Consider the following 23,132-nt stretch of genomic DNA (forward strand, 5'->3'; position numbering starts at 1 on the left):
ACAAAAGCTCAGCTCCACGCCTGGAAAGCAGCGCTACCATAATCCGACCAAAAGTAGGTTGAAGTGTTTGTATAGCATTGTATAGCATTGTATAGCATTGTATAGCATTGCCTCATTATATTAAAACTGCATATAAATGTACCATGAGTGTTTGACAGCTCAATGCTTATGATAAACATTTCCATGATCTTTCAGTTCTTCAATATTTAAACTACCCGGTAGTGAGTCCACTGGACGGAATTCTGCCTGCAACATCACCAGGTCACTAAAGCGAAGCAGAAAAAGGCGGAGATGAATAATGATGGAGGCCACAAAAGATGGCTTTGACATGAGCACTGCAATATCCTATTTGCTTAGAGTCCAGGTACCCTGCCCATTTCATTCTAGTGCAACTTAACCTATTGCAGTCGCTCTTGCTGTTTTTGTTTTCAGATCGCTATAATCCAGACGAAGTCAGTCTTGGTGATCAGGGCATGAGTCCAAACCACCAGGAGATGTTGCCATCAGCCGGTAAGAAAAAGGCTTGAACAGTATACTCAACACAATAGTATCGCTAGTAGATCAGTTCACAGTTGGCAGCAGCAAAGTTCAGACTCGGGTTGTACACGTCCCGTGTGTGCTGGCGATAGTATTCTTGCATGGATGGGTGGCAATGCATAGCCTGCACCACCCTACACTTCGAGATGTAAGGTAGTAGCATCATGTTGTGGATGTGTCACAGTTGTAGTGCCGAGGTTGTGATCGATACATTCCTCTATCTCAGGCACCACCGTTGAACTGTCATTCAGGAATACTCTGAGTTTATGGACGGGTTCCAAAAGAGACACGCGGCCATAGTGAATAGTGAACTGAGGACACTGACGAGAAGATGTGTGCATGGGCGCGGCTGTAAGACAGTACACATGCTGTTACCACGATGACATAACCATGATGTCATAACCATAATGACAGAATCATAATGGCACAGCCATGATGACAGGATCGTAATGACAGAATTATATAGACTGAGAACGAATGCATGCAACACACATTTAGAACAAATGCATGCAACTACTTTGTCCTTGTCTTGTTTTCTGTCATTGCTGCAGTGGAGAATAGTAGCTTCAACGACTCGCCAACAATTCTTCGGCGATTGCATTGCCCACCCGATGCCAGCGACTACAGTGATATGGCTCTTATGGATCGAGAGCCACCCACCGTCTACATAAGCTACAGTCGGCGGCAGGACGAGCTGGAAGCCATTCTGAACTTCTGTTACTGGTTGCACCTGAAGAACATCAACGTCATCATTGACCAGTGGTTCAAGAACGAGGTAGCTGAGGACATTGCCGGCTGGATTCAGAGCAAGGTGGCGATGTGTGACTATGTCATCAGCATCTGCTCGGTCTCCTACAACCAGGCCTGGACGCAGAACCCCGGGACGCAGGGACCGGATGACCTGCGTAGCATTCTCAGCGAGGACTTTGAGAGCGACCTGAAGAAACGCCAGTACCTGGAGACAATGCTCATCAATGGTCAGTTGATGCGGAATGGGCGTCGCAACAAAGGGATCATTCCTGTAGTACTTGTCGATGAACACCTGGATGGTTTCTCCTTCTGGCAGCACATTCCCGACCCGTTCACAAATTCCAAGGTATACTGCATCACCGAGACTGACCAATGTCAAGATGCTCTAGAGTTGCTGTGCCGCTTGTATGGCGTTGAACATACGCCAGGCCCGCGCCGCTTTCAGGGCCCTGCCGCCGCCCAGAAGCGCCACTCATCGACCAACACGGACACGACCAGCATAGGCAGTCAGTCAACCGGCCAGTCCACGGTTTCCACGACATCAGCCGAGAGCTACCCGGAGGCTGACCCTGCCCCAGCATCAGCAGTAGCAGCAGTAGCAGCAGCAGCAGAAAAGTATGCTGAGCAGCAGCAGCAGCAGCAGCAACAACATTGTCCCATTGTCCTTGCTGGTAGTAGGTAGCCCAGGCTAGATTGGAAGAAACACATATTTACTGTTAGGCATTTTGCGAAGAGCACTTGAAGGCTTGAGAATCTATGATGAAATCTCACAATTAACGCTAAATTTACTAGACTTGATGAGACCACTGCCTCCCCGACCTCCCCAAATTGCCACGAATCCAAGTTCACAAATTTCCACTTCAATCTGAAGGTGCAATGCCCCCCCATTCCCTTGAAACGTTGGTGAAACTGCTCCTCTCCACATACATGTACTCCACCCGATGACTACAAACATATATAAATATATCTAAGCAGTAATGTGAAGGCAGGCCAGGCACCACCGGTCAATAGCCTACGCCAGGACAGAGTAATCCAGCATCAACTTGTCTTCATCACTGCCGAGACTGAATGGTCATATTCCGCCCAGACCCCTCTGCCACTACCACCACCTGCACCATCACCTTCACCACCGTACGGCTAACCTTCACTTGTGCCATCGCTACCATCATCACTACCATCATACTACTATTCTAGTGTTCTAGTAGCACTGGCTTTGCCACAGTCTATCCTCAGCAATAGCCTGTCTCAAACAATGGCCACCTACCACTGATGCCGGCCCCTTCGTTGTTGACCGCACAGGCATTATGGCAGGTGGTGTGCAGCCTGTGCGCCTGAATGACAGACTATTGCGATGATAGTTAGCAGTTGAGCAGTATCAGTGACTCCTCACTTGTGGTGCGATCCGATTTCTCTTTAGTTGGCACTGCGAACAACCACACCCTAATGTCGAGTGGTCCACATGTTATTCAGTATCACACAATGTCTATGTGAAAATGTATATCATTTGAGCACCGTATCTTTGTGAATGGTGAAGACACGAAGTGATATAACAACACACAATGCGCGGCGGCTCTTCTGTCAGCCTGCATTCATGGTGTCCGCACAGCCTACCGCAGGGTGCACATCTGAGACTAGGGTCGGGAGTTGGACTTGAATTTCAAAAATTCCTCTTTATGACCTTTTGCCAACAACTTGACTTGCCCGACCGATGCAATGTGGTGCAGCGGTGGTCCTGGTGTATTATGGAGTATGCTCAGCATCTTCTGAGCAATGAACACGCCACAAATTTCAACTTGATATTGCGCTAAAATCAAGGCGGAATGTGATGAATAATTTAAATGATGCAATATAATTATGCCAATTGCAATGATCCTGCAGTATATTTCAAAATAATTTTGACTAGTATGTTCATGTGGGCAGCAGAACCCAGAATCAGCTTCAGATACAACACCAGGTGCACTTCATTGGTTTGAGGAAAAAAATGCAAACGGGAAAAGTCTGAAGAAAAACTATAAAATCTGATTTTTAACATGGGTCAAGGAGCCAGGCATTGCGATCATTAGGACAAGTACACCAATACCAGGTGTATGGGTGTAGTACTGCTTTACAAGCAATTCACGCACTGACTGTATGCACCTTTCAGAACCTTCCATCCCGCTTTGCGGGCATTTTGGAGACCAGGTCTAGCCTAGCCTGGTGGCTGCTTTGCTTCCACATATTGTGATTTCAGGGCTACACGCCTGGGACAGACTTGACAAAGTGTGCACGCAAGTCGAGGCACACCAATGGACAGCTCACACTATCGTAATGCTGCCATCATGGTGCCATCATACTGCCATCATAACGCCTTTGTGCTGCCTGTATGCTATGATTGACAGGCGAGGCAGACTGTGACGCTGCTCTCAGGAAGAAAACTGTTCACTGACGCGCAGGGAGGACTGCCCTTCAACAAGAAAATATGGCCAGGGATCCAGAGTCAGCATCGTTACACGCTGGTACCAAATTCTGAGTTTGTGTCCACATGCGTATCCGTACGTGACGTTGCACTGCTAGAGTTGCAGCCACTCCCAACTGACCTCTGTCCAGGGTCAGCAGCTGAATCAGCTTCTTCTTCCCCATCATCATCATCATTTGGAACAGCCTCATCATCATCATCAGCAGCAGCAGCAGCAACAGCAGCAGCAGCAGCAGCAGGAGCAGCAGCAGCATCTTCTTCCTCCTCATCATCATCAGGAGCAGGAACAGGGACAGGTACAGAAGCACCAGGTGGTAGATGGCATCCATCGCCAGGGCGTGATAGTGGCAATTGCTCATGGGGCAAGCGAGTACTTTGAGCATCTTGAATGCTGATGTCTGCGCTGGAAATACAATACTGTGCTTGGTTACTTGATATGAACCCAGCAATAGCATCGTATATCGACTCTGCCAGATCATCTGCATGTTCACTATGCTGAGGAGGCCACGTATCACCTTCGTACCCAATCGTCAGACTCAGCCCTAGATCACGGATATCTTGACATGTGAGTACTTCTTGGCAGGAATCTTTCGGGTGAATGATTACTGTGATACAAAGACGTTCGGGATTCTTTCTATAGCAGCGCATCAGTGCAGGAGGTTGGCTCCATGCTTCTCTGCAGCCAGGACTGACTGGCACTAAGAATATGTCCAGCGGTCTCAGGCGCATCGAGGCCCTTCCCTGCACTTCTTCTGACAATCCCTCCAGGCGTTTTGCCAAGGTGGCATCCGCAAACTCCATGAGTCTGCCATGGTACTCCTGCCCGTCAACTGACCATTTATCTCCATGAAATGTTACAAGAAAGTTGCCAATGACCGCTGTGGGCTTGATCATCACTTCCGTCAATAGATAGTCAGATTGGATGCGCATTTGGTAGGTAGCTGTGGGCCAAGCAAAGCAAGAAAGCAAACAGTTTCAACACGAATTTGCAATACTGAGTCCAATACTGAGTCTAAAGATGTGTGCTGAAAACTAGGTTGACTGCAGTCACCTCACACTACAGTCCATTCATAAAAAGATGATAGTCTTGCTTTTGGCCATAAATGAGTCAAATGTTGAAAATTTTGTATGGAATGGTCTTCCAAACTTGTTTCTGAAGTCCATTTCGAGAAAATGCAAGCGGTAACAAGAATAGGATTTCGGCCAGGTTTTGGCCCAAAACCTGGTTGGTGGATCTGTTCTATACTCCCCCGCCGTTTAGGAGCTTCGTCTGACGCCTGATGAAGGAGTGGTGGCGTCCCAGGGAAGCGGAACGGTGTTTCTTGACCTGCCCTGTATGCAAACCCGTGCAATCTTGCTTTTGCCCCAAAAGCACTGGATTGGGAAAAGCCACATAAGTCCAGGTCGCTCGACTCAACACGCAAGGGTATATGCAATATTATAAATGTAGTGTGGTTCGAATCCCAGTTCAGGCATCGTTTTGTATCCTTTTTAAAGTTCCAAAATTCGCTGCACTGAAACGTGTACAAAAAACCCCCAAAAAACCCCGGTGCGGGAGCTCACCAGAGCCAGAGATCATCTTTTCAATGAATGGACTGTAGTAATCTATGAATACACCGATTTCACTACGGTACCAAGTACTGTACATTTACTAGCTGGACTACTGGCATCCTCTGCCTGGCAGAGAGAAACAGGAGGGGGAGGGTAGAGGGTAGGAAAACAGAGAAACACTGGGAGGGTAGAAGAGGTCGGAAGGTAGGCCCAAGCATGGTGCAGAAAGAGGATGGGAGGGAGGAATAGACAAAAGGGAAAGAGGCCGTTTCAACACCCTCAGCTGTTGAAGCAAAGAGGAAGGCAGATAGAAAGAAGTAGCTTTACGACGCTTCTTTGATCACATGCTTACGTTTATCTGAGGGCTGGAGCTCAAGTAGTTTTGTTGTAAAATGGTTGATCACATCTGCACCAGGTGCACGTTTGTTTTCGTAGTCCAGCCAGAAGATGTCCGGGTGTTTGTCATCGTCCAAGAAGAGCTCCTGGCACTTGGGTCCCATTTCATCTTGATCATGATCCAGTATGACCAGCACATCGCTGGGTGCGTCTGGCGCTTGCCGACAAGCAAGTAAGTATTCATACAGGTGCTGACGGTCTATTTTGTCACTCTGCGGTAGCAGCTGTATATAGGGCTTAACCAGGTCTTCCGATGCAAAGACGATGGGGATTTCCGAGACATTCCATTGCCACACACACTCATGGCTCATTCGCTTGACGATGGCTTTGTTCGCCTCTGACTTGAAGGCCTTCACGTTCTTCATGGAGGGGTGGTAGATGTACGTCAGATACACAGTTCTGCCCATAGAAGTTACGATCTGATCTTTGCAGGAGGCAATAGCGAGGGGTTGCTTGCGTGCTGCACAAGGACAAGATCAACAAGTACATGAGGTCAAGGTATGAGTGTATCCACACAAAGACCGAATCTAGTGTATCCACACAAAGACCGAATCTAGTCTGCTCCACTCTCACCGTTTCAGAGACGGTTAACTTCTATTCCACCGACATAATTGTTTAGATTAGTTACAAAATTTTTAAAGTTGTCTGTGTTATAGTTTTATAAAGTAAATGTTGCTACTGCTCTAAAGGTCCATACCTCTCCACACTATAGGAATACCCTACCTACTGCTCTGATGGTACATACCTCTCCACACTATAGCCTGATAGGAATACCCTACTGCTCTGATGGTACATACCTCTAAACAGGCAGCAGCAGACAACAGTTACTATAGCCAGAGCCAGAGCAGCTACAGGGAGGTAAACGAATACGGGAGTCTGCCATCCCGTGTTGTCCACCTGTTTGACACAGCCCGGCATCTCTGTGCAGAAAAGAAAGATGGAGGATGCCAGTACACGCATAAAACCTTCGTATGAAGAACAAAACGAACTTATCTCAGTTCCAAGAGCCGCTTCCATTTTGCTGGCGTGCAATCATTTCCAAACAAAATTGCGAGCCTGGCGACTACATAATGATAATGCTCGTAGTGTGAATTGATGGCTGCAAAGGCGTCAGCAATACAGGAAATGTTTGGACTTTTCTAGTGCATTCAAAGCCATTATAGTAATGTACAGTTATGTACAGCGATGAACACACAAAATTGTACTTGTACTATCGTACTTCACCGGGTAACGGTCACTGTCCAGTTTGATTCGCACCAGTCTATTTCCAGTCTATTTCCAGTCTATTTCCAGTCTATTTCCAGTCTATTTCCAGTCTATTTCCAGTCTATTTCCAGTCTATTTCCACGTCTCCATCGCGTGCTTTCAATATAACGACTTGCGTAAAAAAAACCCATACTCGATTAGATGTGGCAACCCCTTCTACTTATGTTGTGTCTCCTAGAAAGTTGTTTACCTCTTTTGCCCTTGAAGTTTGATGCAAGGAAGTGGGACTTCTATTTATGTGATGTTATCTGTATGATGTTATCTGTATTTTACTTCACCATAATGTACAGGTATTGCTGCCTTCTTGCTGTGGATCATGATTGATGCGCGCAGGTTATGATGAACTTTGAAGGGAATGCTACAGTACATGCGTGGTGTTGTACGACTGTGGGAGCACGACATTGTTTGTTTCTTTTATTTGAATTCGTTTAGAGCACAGGCAATTCCGAGGCTGCCTTCTCACCAGAGGAAAAACCTCCGGTTCCTGCTCAGAACGAATATAGTGCATGTGCCAACAAACAAGCATAGTTAAAAACGGTATATAGTGCAGGGTGACTCTAGGAATGCAAACGCTCACTCCAGAACAAGGCTTAGCAAAACATACTTCTTTCTCTATCTTAGCGTTTAGACCGTCAACAATTCTCGTTTTACAAAGTTACAACCCAGACACCTGACCATAAATAGCTGCTCTTTCTCACTCACATGCTTGTACCACACACACACACACACACACACACACACACACACACACACACACACACACACACACACACACACACACACACACACACACACACACACACCTGCACACACCTGCACACACACCTGCACACACACCTGCACACACACCTGCACACACACCTGCACACACACCTGCACACACACCTGCACACACACACCTGCACACACACCTGCACACTCCTACACATACTCTTATACACACTCCTACACACACCTGCACACACACACACACACCTGCACACACACACACACACACACACACACACACACACACACACACACACACACACACACACACACACACACACACACACACACACACCTTGGACCTTGGACCTTGGACGCGCTGCCATATTCTGGCTATGCGGACCCCATGGGGGGTTGAGCAGGTTCGGAACAGTAGGGGCGATGACGGGATAGGTCCTGTGGTCTACTGAAACGCCGACCGCAATTGCAAACGATACAGAAGGAGCTACGGTCTGTGTTGGTTGCTCTGGCCGAGCCACGGCTGCACTTGTGACGTTTCATGCCTTGGCGCGATAGCACACAGCGGTTGCAGCGGGCGCAGTGGAAACTGCAGCGTTCGCAGGACATATTGTTTGTAACCGGTGACTCAAGTGTGTCAGAAGATGCCTCTGCTGGTGATGTTGGTGGCGAGCACTTGTGTCGGGCAAATCCACCCTTGCTCCGGAACCATCTGTCGCACTGATCGCAGTGACAGCTTCCTGGCTGTTGGCTTACGGGTAGGGCACGCGTAGCTGTACACTTGTGTCGCTTCCTGTCACTTACACGACTGAAGGAGCGGTGACAAGTTTGGCACACAACCGGTGATGGTCGAGGTCTGTTCTGCTTGTCTGGCAGACAACGGTAAGCCTGGCGCCATTTGGAGCGAGAAGAGGTGGCCACTTCATACCAGTCGTCAAGTGGTTTGACGTCACTCCGAACACAGTCTCGCCACCTTTTCCGCGGACCATGGGCAGGTCTCTTGTTTGGAAACGAACCGAACAGTAGAGCCTTCGGGATGCGCTCATCCTCCATCCTTGCCACATGACCAAGCCACTCAAGGCGACGTCTGCTGAGACGACACTCCATGTCCAAGGTATCTCCCCAGCGCTCCAGAACTTCAACATTAGTTATCCTGTCATTCCATACATCTTGACGACTGATGCCCAGAATGGTGCGGACACAACGGAGATGAAAGACAGACAACGCATGAACATCAGCCTGTAGCGGTACCCAGCATTCGGACCCATAGAGCAGAGTCGACAGCACACAAGCATTGTACACTGACCGTTTGATGGATATTGTCAGTGTTACATCGTGGAATATCGATTTCTTCAGAGCGCCAAACGCTTTGGCAGCTTGTGCAATCCGGGATGTGACATCATCATGACATCGGCCGTTGCTGTGTATGTTGGATCCAAGGTAACGAAAAGACGACACATGGGCAATCTCCATAGTTCGAATCGCGAGCGGCTCTAGATCGTCGTTAGAGATGTTGGGGCCAGAGACCATGAACTTGGTTTTGGTGGCACTGACGGTGAGGCCAAAATCGCTGCATACATCCACAAATACCTCCAAGGCTGAAACTGCGGCCTGGCGTGTCGCGGCCACAAGAGCGGAATCATCAGCAAACTGACACTCTGTCAGCTCCAGCACACACACACACACACACACACACACCTGGTCCTGATAAACACTGCCATTACGGTCATGTATCCCCTTGAGAGGCCGACAACTTGGAAGCGACGAGAGACGGCAGAAAGTCGGCAGTCTGCCGAGAGATCAGGGACCATGTTCAATCGGCACGACGAGAGAGCCATCTTTGGCAGCTATGGATTTGGAATCCACGAGTAGAGCGGCAGCACCGACCACAGGCCCCACAGTGGGCCTTGCAGCATGAGAGGGCGAGCCGCACACGCGGCGGCGGAGGAGTCGCCTGAGCAGCAATGGTAGACACCGCCGCCCGGCACGGAGCCTGAGACGATGTCGCGGGGAGAGTCCGGGAGTTGGGGCACTTGTGGACCGCAAAACCTCCGGCACTGCGGAACCAGCGCTCTCAGGAAGAACATTGTCGGCTACCTCTCTATTCCGATGCAGGTTTGCAGCGCTCATCGAGGCATTTATGACAAGGCAAACCACTCCTGGAGAAGAGACAACCACACTCGGCACAAGGTATCCGCAGGGGCTCACAAACGGGTTCGGGCGCCACGGGGACAGAACATTGTAAGCGACCCGCCATTCCCGCCTATCCTCGGCCAAGTCGTACCATTCGTCGATGCTCAACGCTGCCAGATCCCTCCACGCAGCATCGCGACACACACACACACACACCTTGACCTTGATCTTGCCCATTGCGTACGCAATGATAGCGAATGTCGGAAAGTTCAAGTGAGAACACGAGCGCAGAACTTGGCATGTCGTTTCAGGTCTCCTGGTTGACGAAACAGGCGTCCACAGACACAGAGAAGTGGACCAGGAGCGGGCCGTGGCGTTTGAGTGCTACTCGCAACTCGTCTCCAGCCGGGACGATCTTGGCAACTCTCAAGCCAGGTGGTTACGCCGAGGTCCGCCAGGTCAGTCGACACCACATCTCGCCACCTTTTCTTCGGGCTGTGACGAGGACGGGGGCAGGCATTTCGCCGAACAGCAATTGCTTTGGTGCGCGCGAGTTGTCCATCCTGCCGACATGACCCAGCCAACGAAGCCGGTGGCGACGGATGATGCTGGTGATGTCAGGGTCAACACCGAATGTAGCCGCTAATGTGGCCGTTGAGATCCGATCATCCCACTGTTGACGACGGCCAATACCCACGATGGACCGAACACACTGATGGTGAAACGTGTTTAGCTTCTTGAGGTGGCCTGCCTTGGTGGTCCACGTCTCCGCACCATACAAGGGGGTCGTGAGGATGCCAGCCTCATAGACACGACTCTTGCTGCGAAGCGACAGGGTCTTGTTATCAAAAGCATGAGCTTTGAGGGCTCCGAACACAGCTGAGGCTTTCGCAAGGCACACACACACACACACACACACACACACACACACACACACACACACACACACACACACACACACACACACACACACACACACACACACACACACACACACACACACACACACACACACACACACACACACACACACACACACACACACACACACACACACACTACTACTACTACAGTGCATTTCAAAACTATAGACGCGTAGGGTTTTTGAAATATTTCAAATTTGGCTGGAACTTTTTGAGAATAGTTTTCGGAATATTGCTCAGGACCGCTCCACAATTACTCTCATATAGTTTCTAAAGGATTGGATAACAGACGCCCAATTTGGAAAAATTTATGCACAAAGTGATCACAGATTTTATGTGGTATAGATGCTGGCATAACGGTTTGTGCCTAAGTACGCGTCTATAGTTTTGAAATGTACTGTATGTACAACTGCCACAAAATGACTATGTCGCTCCCAGAAGCGGGAGACAACAGCGAGAAAGGAAAGAAACAAGGAGAGTAATTGAGTTGAAAGGGGACCGTTCTACACACAGCTAGTGTTTCTGTCTTCGGTGGCGGGTGAGGTCCTGCGGGTGGGAGAATCGTTCGCTACATAGGCTGCATTGAATGGGCAGATTAGTCCTCTGGTCCTTTCGCAGTCGTTTGCCTCGAGTACAATTATGGCGGTTAAAACCAGCCTGACTCTTCATGCAGCGATCACAGGTCGAGCAATGGTGCTGGCAGCAGTCCAAATTCAGGCTGCATCTCGTTGAAACAGCTGGTATTTCGTCCGATGTCTGACGCTCCACACAACGATGAACTGCAAAACCACCAGCGCTTTGAAACCAGCGGTCACAAACTCCACAGTGACGAGCCCCAGGCTGCTGGGCAACAGGTAAGGACCGTACAGCAGAGCACTTGTGACGGTGAATCCCACGAGCAGTGAATGATCGGTTGCAAACCTTGCAGGTGACTTTGTTGTTGTTGCACTCCACGAGATCATCCGGAGTCTTTGCAATTGCCTCGCGCCACACACACATACACACACACACCATTGGACGCCCATCGCCGGAGGCGATGATAACGATGCTACAGCAGAAGCCATAGCAGCTTGTGCTGGGATTGCACCATTCAACAGCTTGCAAGGCTGAAGAATTGACCGCCACTATTCAGCCTGGTCTACACCACACAGCTCTGAAGTTGCTTTTTCTGGCCAGTGAATCCCTACCTTTTGGTCTTTTTCATATATTTTCCGCACACACATCACACCACATACTCCGGCATGCACTGGCTATTGGTAACCACCCAGGAGAATGAAAGAAAAGTCAGGAGGAGTCTGAGAAAGAGAAGAAAGAAGTGTGTGACCATAATCGTCGGGAATCGAACCCGCAACCTCTCGATTGGAAATCGCTGCACATACCACTGCACCATATGGGACACACACACACACACACACACACACACACACACACACACACACACACACACACACCACACACATACATACACACACACATACACACATACACCCACACCCACACACACACATACACACCACTCATATACACACACACATACACACTCACACACACGTGCGCCTCACCGTGGAACAAACAAATGTGGGGACAACCACAGCAAGAAAACGCAGAAACACCATGAATACCTGTTTGATCCGTGAAGCCTGGGCACAGGGTCAGGTTAGTAGGGTGTTGTGTACTGTTAACACATGAACATTGCTGAGTCAAATTTGAAGGCCAGTCCGGATATCCTAGACAAGTGTAGGTAAGCAATTGCCGTGTTTGCGGGTGTGTCTGGCATGGTGCGCATGGAGTCCAGTCAGACCAAACTGCTTTCTCGCCTACATAAGAACACAGACCGTACCAAAGAGAAATCAATTAATACCATTTTCTAAGGAAAAAAGGGGGAATCATATTGGTGTGTTCAAACATTGGTACGACTCTTCCTACGCCATGTCTACTTGTTACGGAAGCCGTAGTGGTCTTGCAGCTCTCTTCTGCACCAAACAAAACAAATTCATCACGCTCCGCACTATTTCGCCCCAGGGAGCGTATCTTTTTCTGGAGTTCGCACTGGCCTACATCGTTTGTGCGAGCATTTGTCAAGACTGCAAGCTCGGGTATAAGAATCCTGGTATCTTCCGTGAATTCGAAATGCTGAAGTTGACGATGGCAAGAACAAAGTGTTCTAAAATTCCTTTAAAAAGCGCTACATGTGGCGCATGTTGCTGCGAAGGTAGCAGGTCTGAAAACACCAACAAAATCAGCGAAACGCTCGTCAAGAAAAGAAGCTGCTTACCCCCCCCCCCCCTCTACCCTGCTGGAAGGTCGTTACGGTGTACTTCAACCTGGGGGAATGGACCGCTTGAAGTTTCATGACCTGAATTTGAACGCGTGTCTTGTTCAGCATCTTATTGAGTACTGAAGGGTCAGCCTCAAAACTCTGGTGAAGACGTCGACTTCAGCGACATGTGCAGCGAAGTTGGACGCCACAAACTCAAGCTTAGTCTGTCGACAAGGCTCTGCCTCTAGCTGATTTCTTTGCTTCGAGTGGACAAAATATAATTGAAAAATCGCTCTCGGAAGCGACAATTGTAATGACGCGAAGGAAGTACATCAACAACGTACGTGTGCCTAGATCTTCTTCATGTCGCATGCTTTGTCCATAACTTTGGGGTAGGATAAGTTGAAAATGTGGGTGTTCATTAGACTGGGTATCACGATGAATGTGTAGTCAAGTTCACACCATTCTGGATTAAGACTTAAATGTGTAACACACACACACACACACGCACACACACACACACACCTGTTCCTGTTCCTGTTCCTGTTCAGCACTGCCACAAGGGCCACGTGGCTCTCCTTAAGAGAGAACCGGGGAGGAGGGAGGCCGCTGGCATCTGTGTCGGGTGAGGTCGCTCCCGCGGCGAAAACGGCGGCCACAGCCGGGGCAGGACCATTCAAATGTCAATCGTGTTGCTGCAGTCGGGCGATGCGCACTACGGTGGCATTTGTGTCGTGATCTGTCAGACGGTCTGGCGAAACAGCGGTCACATGCGGGGCAGTGAGCTGCGCAACAGTCCCTTGCAATAGCTTGGGGATGGTCTTCACGGGGCTGAGGATCATGGGGTGTGCATTTATGCCGCGATAGCCCACCACGGCTGCGTAGCCACCGTTGACATTGGGGACATTGCACTGCACCGCGCTGCTCTGCTATGGGCTTGGCCCTTTCATCCAAGCACTTGTGACGGCGCTTGTCCGAAGGCCTGCCAAATACGCGTCGGCAGACAAGACATTGCACACTACGCACTGGTGACGAAGCTGGTTCCAGCTCACGGTAGATGTTCCTCCACCCTGGTCGTGACTGGGTATCTTCTGGCCAAGAGTCCTGTACGTCACATCGCTGTAGATCCGGACGCAGAGCGTCTCGCCAGCGCTTTCGTGGGCCGCATGCAGGTCGGGTCTCCGGTCGGCAGCCGAACAGAACAACCCGGGGTGTCCGTTCCATATCCATGCGCATAACGTGGCCAAACCATTCCAAACGGCGTTGCACAATCCGGTCCTTGATGGGCAGGGGTCTGGCATCATTCCACTGCTCCAGGATGGTGGTGTTGCTGATGTGGAAGTCCCAGACGTCAGAGCGTGACACACCCATGATGGTGCGGAGGCATCTCATGTAAAAAGATGACAGCTTGGCAATATCGGCTTGGAGTGGTACCCAGCACTCAGACGCATACAGCAGCAAGCTCAGCACACACGCCTCAAACACTGTTCGCTTGGTGGCCAGCGTTAGATTGTTATCCCGAAACACTGGGCGACTCAGAACGCCAAAGGCACGTGATGCAGCAGCTATCCTGGACTCGATATCCCGGGAGCAGCGGCCATCAGCGTGGATATTAGTTCCGAGGTAGCGAAACTCAGAGACCACCTCCACCGCATGGCCATTCAACATCAGCGGGCGCACATCCTCTTCAGTAACATGATGACCGGTGACCATGAGCTTGGTTTTCTCTAGGTTAACTTTGAGACCGAATGCACCTGCCACCTCAACAAATGCCGTTAGGCAAGTCTCTATTGCCTCCCGACGCGTGGCCATCAGGGCAGAGTCATCTGCAAATTGGCAGTCAAGGATGGAACGTCTAGTGTCTGTGCGGTGTCGTCGGAAGAACAGACGTTGCCTTGCATTAGTATGAATCGGAACACCAGCTCCGGGGATATCTGCGACGCGGGCATACCACCGTTGGAAGACTGCCCACATGAAGATGTTAAATAATGTGGGAGCCATGGAGCAACCTTGACGGAGGCCATTCCTCACAGCAAATGGATCGAGTCTATCACCATCAACGCAAATTGTAGCCTGCATAGAGGTGTGGAAGGACTGAACAATGGATAGGAGACGGGGAGGAACACCAGCTTTCTCCAGTACGCGCCACAGGCAATCCCGACTGACAGAGTCATAAGCCTTGCGGAGGTCGATGAACAGGAGGAAAGCTTTCCCTCGATGTTCAAATGCCTTCTCCACCATCTGGCGGACCACAAATATCATATCCGTACAGGATCGCCCTCGTCGAAAACCACACTGAGTGTCTGGTAAGAAGGACTCAGCCATAGATTGCAGGCGAGTCTGCACAATGCGGGCAAGTACTTTACCGGCAACATCCAAGAGGGAAATGCCTCGCCAATTATCGCAGCGACTCAGGTCGCCTTTCTTGGGAATGGGTATAAGATTACAGTCGACCCATTCCTGCGGTACTGTGCCATCATTCCAGACGCGATGGAGGAGTTCCAACAGAGACTCACTGAACCTCTGGCCACTGTACTTGATCATCTCCGGTAGGATGCCTGACTCACCGGCCGCCTTTCCATTGCGTAGTTTGCTTATAGCTCGCTGTAGCTCCTCAGCAGTTGGCAGGTCATCGAGCTCTGGGACTGGATCCCTGGCCTCTAGCTGATCAATCTCCTCTGGGTCAAACACGGACGCGACATTAAGTATGTTGGCAAAGTGCCGTCGCCACTGCGTACCCTGCTCTGCTCGAGACTTGCATATGTTGTTGTTCAGATCACGTATAGGCACAGTTGCCTTACTGCGCAAGCCTTGCCGTGCGGCCTGCATATCGTGAATACAAGACCATACGTGGGCTGAGCTGAAACGTGACTGTTCCAACTCCGCTGCCTTGGCCACGAACCAGTCATTTTTCGCCCTTCGCACAGCGGCGCGGGCCTCTCCTCGAGCCCTCCGGAATTCTACCAGTACTGGATTGTTGGACTGGCCAGTCTTGATCCATCGGGAGTACAACTCGTTCCGTCTGGCAAGTAGAGGTTGGATGATTTCCCGGCTGTCCACGTACCAGTCTGGTTGCCTGCGTTTGCTACGGCCGAGGACATCCCCTGCCGCTTCAGTAAGCGTGTCACGGAGAACATGCCAATGCTCCCCAGTAGTGGTGATGGGTGATGATAACTTCCCATTCAATACTGTCTCCGTCTTGGTCTGATATTCCCGGATCAACTCGCAGTCTACGTTTCTTCCCCGAGCCAGTGTATCACGGAACTTGGAGACATCAAACCTCGGCACTCCATGTTTAGTTGGTCTACGGTGTCTTTGAATAAAACCGATCCGGTAGCGCATGGCGACCATTGCGTGGTCCGTACCACACTCAGCACTGTGTATAACCTGTGAGTCCAAACATCGTTGCCAGTGATTTCTTGGAATAATGACGTAGTCAATGCAATGCTGTGTTTTGGTGCGGGGGTGTTGCCAAGTCCATCGTGTGTCGTATTCTTTCTGGAACCAAGTATTACAAATCATTGCCTCATTTGTGAGCAAGAAACTCATCAGCTCCTGTCCAGAAGAATTTGCCACTCCATGTCCAAACGGGCCACGCACGTAACTCCAGTCATCGTCAGCATGTAAACGTGTACCCACACGCGCGTTGAAATCTCCCAGTAGAATGTACTGTTCAGTTGCTGGGACGCCAGTGATAGCTTGTTGAAGGGCGCCATAGAAGGACTCCTTCAGGGTCTTCGAGCTACTGAAAGTTGGAGCATACGCACTCATCACTGTCACCCAGACGCTGTCACCGTCCTGGAGAGTAAATAGTAGTCGAGCTGACACCAAACGTGATCCGTGGGCTGTCCATTGACAGCCGCCAGCACGCCACGCTTCGATCGCGTCGCCGTTCAAAACAATACAAACACCTTCGCCACGACGGAAAGAAATTTCGCCAGCATTATTGTCATCGCGAGGGACTGGTCGTCCTGAGGCCAGCACAACAGCTCCCTCGACTGGATATACACCCTCGCCAAACCAGTGAGTCTCCTGTAGGCCAGCGACATCAACTCTCAAACGTAATAATTGCGCACACACACACACACACACACGCACGCACACACACACACACGCACGCACGCACGCACGCACGCACACACACACACACACACACACGCGTGCACACACACACACACACGTGGAGCACAGGACGCACAGCCTCAAAGAACATGACAATGTGCCGCAGGCCTCATATCACTGTCAAGTCAAATCTGACATTACCTCTGTGTGCGCTGGGACAGAATACTGGGCTTTTTTGAATCGTCTCATTAAAGACACGATGGAGATTGACTGCATTTCTGCTACACCCTTGCAACTGAACAAAGGCCTCAAGCTGAACATACCGAAGACAAAAAACAGCGTATGTAAACAATTTTCAACTGTTAAAATCATTTCAATCATCACCCATCACCACTCTCGAATGCTGCTGCTCATAAAATATTCGTTAACAAAACAGTCTTTGTACTGAGTGTTAAACTTACTCTTTTCATTGCGTAAAAAAGTTTGCTTGAATGTCTGTTTTACTGATTTTTCTGTACCCATGGTAACATAACACACTCAAGACCAAGACACAGATGTACATATAGCTGCAGACAATCTTTCTTGAAAAATTGAAAAAATTTGTTTCCAATGCACGGGTCGAAATGTTTCAGGAGTACAATCAGACCTCGCATAACCGCACACATCCGTTTCCCACAAAATATCCGGATAGGCAAGGGAACCGCATAATCGAACACGCATACTGTATGTATGCATGAGATATGCTGTAAACTTCGGTAACCAACGATTTTCTTCCGGATGGTGAGGGATCCGGATAAAAGAGAACCGGATAAGCGAGGACTGACTGTACCGTCGTGTTTACAGCCTATCAGCGTGCCAATCTCAATCAGCTAGCATGCTCACTGTGATTCAGCTCTCAGGCCTGCTCCCTGTCATTCACTCCATAGGGATGTCCAGTCACCGGGACAATGGGACCATCCCATTTGAAAATGGAAATAGGCCAGGAGGCGCTTCAAGTCCAGGCTTCAATTCGAACTCGCATTCTAACTATTGCACAGAGACATTAGCAGACTGCCTCCAACGACTGTGAGACTGTCCTGTAGGAATCCTAACACACCAGGTGGAATATTTCAACTGCACGGGAACAGCGCCACCGCGCCTCCACTCTGTACGTACACGAATTATGAACTCCTGATCTTGCGGCAGACCTGAAATGACAACACTACGCACCCAGGCCTGGAATAGAACGGAACAGCACGCACACGCGCACGCACCCACACACACACACACAACAGGGCATCAGTTAGCCATTCAGGGTGTTCTCGGTGTGGATGGAAGGGATGATGACAAATATAAATAATAGGATCCACGTTGACATCGCTTGAATGTTCAGAAACATACAAACTAGCCTTCACATCCGCAGGCCACCACTATGCCTGTTCACCTGACAATAGCATGGATATCGGCTTAGCAAAGAGTGCAGATTTCGGCGTGCTAAAACAAGAACACTGGCTTCAGAATTGATGGAGGGTGGCCAGACACGTGGGACCAGACACGTTGGAAATGAATAGGCAGGAGAGTGGGAATGATGGTAAAATCATACTGGAAGGGGTGAGATGGTGTGGAGTGCATGTGTGTTAGTTAATACTTCTCTCTTACCACCCTAGGTGTATTTCCCCTGCGTAGCAGCCATTGCTTGCGGTGGCTCTTCCTGATGATAATCGCTTGAAGATCAATTTAAACGAACTTTAAAAAAAGATACTTCTGTATTGAAATCTCTGTTTTTTTCTAACCCCTTTTGAGCAGTCCAAGGAGATGCATGCAGTACAACATGTCTCCCATTTTTCTCTCTATTTCTCACTTTTTGGCCTTGCAATATTTAGATGATATTGTGACTCAACGAGGTGTTTTTTCCTCTTCCCTCCATTAAACCCCTTGTCCTTGGCAGCATGGCACAGATCAAGTTGCATGCGGCTACAGTGCACCAATCAGCTGCGACAATTAGCACAACAATGATACTTGGTCCGCGTCAGCAATATTGTCGCTTATCTTTCGACAATTTGAACTTAGACTTTGGACATGAACGCGTGCACTTGAAGTGATAAAACTTGGTACGATGGACGGTTAGGTATAGAATGACAACTAGATGTAAGGAATTTATTGTCCAAGGAAGGGTTCCTACTTTTTTCGGTCCTCTTCGTCGCTGCTCTCGACGTTGGTGACAAATAGTTTTGCTCGGGTTCGACTCTCTTGCTTTTGCAAGCTCATCTCTCTTCCTCTCCGCTGCCTGGCTATTTTCTAAACAGAAGTCGATCGGGACGGTCGCCTTCTCTATAGGACTTCGCGTGGGCAGTACGACAGCCTGTGTGGTTCAAATCAGACGCCGTTCTTTGCAAGATTTATTTTGAACGACGATGACGCGTACAGTACTTGCAAATCTCCACGACACGCTGGATACTCCGAGCGTTGAGTTGGAGGTAAGGTAGCTGAGATCTCAGCTTGACGAGCGATCCCTAAGGTGAGCGATCTCGGCCGTTCAGCATAATGGAGCTGATTCTGAGTAGCCGATTACTTTCTTGTAGCTTGCGCTGCTCTTGCCTGCACAGCGTAACAAGATAATCTATTTAGATTCGGCGCTGTATCAATCAGAATCACCCACCCGTCGCTCTCGAAATCCACTCGAACTGTAGCTAGACCTTTCAGGTACTAGTAAACTAACTTACTAACCAAAATTGGGATGAAATGGGCTGCCGAGTGAGCTTTGGCGACATATAAACAAAGCTGAAAGATAAGCGACAATATCGCTCACGCGGACCAAGTAATTAAACTGACCGGTATAGGGAGTTGCGGGTCCATCACTGTTCCCTTGTCATAGACGCTTTGCCTGGACATGGTCAAGGTGATGTCATGATAAGAGACCCACAAAGGCACTGTATCATTGAGTGGCTTGCTGCTGCTAGCTGACGTGACGGAAAGGATGTAGGTTGTGAGATCAGGGTTGGATCCATTCTGTGGTATGCTATGGTTGCATTGCACACTGCTGGTATTGCGGTATTCACATAGGAAATGTCCAATGCGAGGCTTGTCCTGCTCCGAAACTACAAAACACAGCAAACACAGCGGACAGTAGACACACACAACAGAGCACACACAGACAGTAGACGCCCACAACACAGCAAACACAGCGGACAATAGACACACACAACAGAGCACGCACAGCACATACAAACAGTAGACATACCGGCACAACAGAGCACACACAGACAGTAGACATACACAATACAGCACATACACAGACAGTAGACACTAACGATGTAGAGAATATTTGAAATATTTGAATGTTCTAGAAGACTGATACCATTTTGATGACTGCCTACTACAAAACACTCATCCTCACCCACACACCTTGAACCTTGGACTAATCCTCACATACACAACCCACTCACCCACACATCTTGGGCCTTGGACTTTCCCATTGCCAAAAGGCAATGATAGCAAAAGGACTAATTCGGCCGCAATAGGCGGAACGGTTCGTGGGGCTTGAGTTTGCCGGGGCGAAGGCAGGTCTTCCTGCATGTACAGCAAAATTCTGGCTCGGTTGTTACTTTTGTCACTACCATCCACTGGTGTCACTGATTTCATTGACACTGATACTGATGCGGTCTCCCCGGCACTGCTATCGTGGGTGATGAAAGAATAGGCTCTGGCTCTTGTGGAGCCGACATGGCAAAGCCAACGAGGATGATATGACCGGCGGTGAGAAGGCAAATGATTATCTAGATAGATTAAGTTAAGAGCAGTGCTTTAGCAGACGGCTACCACGACCAGGCCGAACGGATGCATATATTACACTACGGCCATATGTACTTCACGCAGACTAGTTGCTCTGCTCTCGACTACAGTTTCAAAACCTAGCATCATCAGCAGCTTGGTCTAGGTTTCCTCTAGCAAACCCTGCCGATGTATCCAGCACAATCTATATTTTGCAGTGCCTAGCCATGATTGTGAACATACAGGCTGTTATCCTATCACAAACTCATAATCAAAAGTTTATTGGGAACGATCTGCCATTGCATATCTATGCAAAATGCCTAGATTTACGAAATAGTGGTAGCGACCTCGGTGATATCTTTTATAAGGAAGTTGGAAGTCAAGTATAAAGTCGGGTCTGCGGGAAAAGCCCAAGCACCAATGTGGGGAGCAACCAGCCTTCCTATGCCTTGATCTACTGACATTTTCCAATGTCTGCGCATTCACACTCATCATTTGCAAATGCAAAAGAGCATTGCCCAAGCACAAAATAGGCATGCAGCATACAGAGAAATTCATAAAATCTTCAATGCGCTCAAAACAAAACACAGCCCCCCCCCCCAGCAATATCGTGTTTGGCAAGAAAGTTAGTTGATTATGTAGCATTGTTGAGCGCCTTTGAAACTTACGACAACAATGCTCGGTACTGCACCAGTCGGAATAACAACCTGACACATGACAGCCTGGACACAGGACAAGCACACAAATACAATGAGATATGCCGTTGTTAAAATTACAAGCATGCACACCTTTGCCTTCAAATCATCTTCACTCAAAGTGTCGAGGGATGGAACGGGACGCCACATACAAACAAGTTGTAAAAGCAGCAGCAACTTTTAAACTTTTAAAAACTCTTCACACACACACACACACACGCGCATGCGCAAGCACACCCACCCATGCACACACACACACACACACACACACACACACACACACACACACACACACACACACACACCCATGCAAACACAAACACCCACACACACGCACAACCATGCACACACGCGCACACGTGTTTACTTGCATGCAATACGTATGGCAAACCTGAGTCACGGGAAATTCCTAGTCACGGACCGGTCCCAACCAGCGCAGATAAGAAGAGTCCCACTGTAATGGCCAAGTATATCCCAACTTCTCCTCAGGTTGCATGTTACATGTATGTATTTAGAAGATTAAAACAAGTACAGTACCAGCACCCTTATATACCATAGTCGAAAAATGCAGGAAGCAGTTTTCAGTAGGATCACCATGAAAAGCTTCAGTACAGAAAATCCTGAAAATTGACCTCTTGTCTAGGTACTGAGTATCATTGTTATCCTCTGTGTGTGTGTGTGTGTGTGTGTGTGTGTGTATGTGTGTATGCGTGAGTCAACAGCTTTGATAAAGTGATTGTGTTTACCCCTCTTGTTTTCTCATCATTGTGTTGCTTTTAATTTTTAATCTTGCCCGTCAAAGAGGCTGTTGTAACAAGTCAAAAAAGAATAAAAGAAAATTGACCTCTTCGAACGTCTGTACATGTATTCCCATGCAACATCATGTCTAAATATGCAATCCTGACGACTATGGCTATGGGAGTCTGCAACAAACAAGCAAGAACTGATGGCACTAGAGGCAGCTACACATGTTTCTTACTTTGAAGAACTATTTTTTCAGTAAGAGATACGCTTGCATCGCTGCTCCTCTCCCTGGGCAGAGGATCTGGTAATATCTGAAAGGGATGCAAAGCAGAAAATAGACAGAGAAGCAACTTTAGTACGCAGTATCATTTTTTTGTCATCTTCTTTCACCTCGACTAGCGATACGCCAGCAGATGAAAACTCAGCGGGGTCTCAGGGCAGTGGTATGACCGTGGGTCCGGGGTTTCCCCGCGAGAAAAGAACCGGATTTTTCGGCCAACAGGGCACATTTCAGTGCTCTACGGGCACTCTGGGCGGACCAGCCTGGACGAAAAGTGGTACGACCATGGTGTCACTCAGTGTGTGGTCGTACCAGGTGTGATGCCCCTGGCAATACAGAGCCAAGTTACGGGTTGCGTTGTTTTAATGCCAAACCCAGGTTAGCGAAAATATAACAATTACGTTTCCGGAGTAAAAGCCACCTGACTATGACGTATAACCTGCATTATTTGCAGAACATCTCCTGGAAATCTGCCTTCTGAACATGCCTTCCCAACATAAGTACTGAAGGAAAGCCTGAACATTTCATACTAAACCAAATTCCTCAAATGAAACACAGCCACCGCCATTCCCTGAAGACATACCGTCAAGTATAGTGTTGTAAA

General features: G+C 48.9%; 2 protein-coding genes across 2 annotated transcripts in view; one reads left to right on the plus strand and one right to left on the minus strand.

Moving 5' to 3' along the window:
* LOC135809910 (uncharacterized) overlaps positions 1-2,847 on the plus strand; it is a 20,213-nt gene extending 17,366 nt beyond the window's left edge. Inside the window, exons 12-14 of the mRNA XM_065323356.1 lie at positions 1-53; positions 433-510; positions 1,089-2,847. The exon at positions 1-53 is cut by the window's left edge and continues 202 nt beyond it. Coding sequence (XP_065179428.1) covers positions 1-53; positions 433-510; positions 1,089-1,969 — 1,012 coding nt within the window. The 3' untranslated portion in view covers positions 1,970-2,847. The remainder of the gene's footprint in view (positions 54-432; positions 511-1,088) is intronic.
* Positions 2,848-3,148: 301 nt separating this feature from the next.
* Positions 3,149-23,126, minus strand: LOC135809911 (uncharacterized). Its single transcript, XM_065323357.1, has 10 exons — positions 23,112-23,126; positions 22,484-22,559; positions 21,478-21,531; positions 19,871-20,136; positions 18,215-18,274; positions 17,261-17,372; positions 12,360-12,554; positions 6,487-6,609; positions 5,646-6,149; positions 3,149-4,683 (listed from the first exon to the last, which is right to left on the minus strand). The coding sequence occupies exons 4-10, from the start codon at positions 19,928-19,930 to the stop codon at positions 3,773-3,775; spliced, it is 1,965 nt and encodes a 654-aa protein (XP_065179429.1). The 5' UTR covers positions 19,931-20,136; positions 21,478-21,531; positions 22,484-22,559; positions 23,112-23,126; the 3' UTR covers positions 3,149-3,772.
* Positions 23,127-23,132: the final 6 nt, after the last annotated feature.

The sequence above is a fragment of the Sycon ciliatum genome, chromosome 2, assembly GCF_964019385.1.
Source record: "Sycon ciliatum chromosome 2, ocSycCili1.1, whole genome shotgun sequence".
In the NCBI taxonomy this organism is placed as follows: domain Eukaryota; kingdom Metazoa; phylum Porifera; class Calcarea; order Leucosolenida; family Sycettidae; genus Sycon; species Sycon ciliatum.

Excerpts from the sequence above, each read along its gene's own strand:
- LOC135809911 (XM_065323357.1), bottom strand. The coding sequence starts at position 19,930 with ATGTCCAGGCAAAGCGTCTATGACAAGGGAACAGTGATGGACCCGCAA. Across the intron at positions 18,275-19,870 it reads ACCCGCAACTCCCTATACCG|GCCTGGGTGCGTAGTGTTGT; the intron begins GTCAGTTTAATT and ends GTTCTATTCCAG. Across the intron at positions 6,610-12,359 it reads AGGCTTCACGGATCAAACAG|AGATGCCGGGCTGTGTCAAA; the intron begins GTATTCATGGTG and ends TTTTCTGCACAG.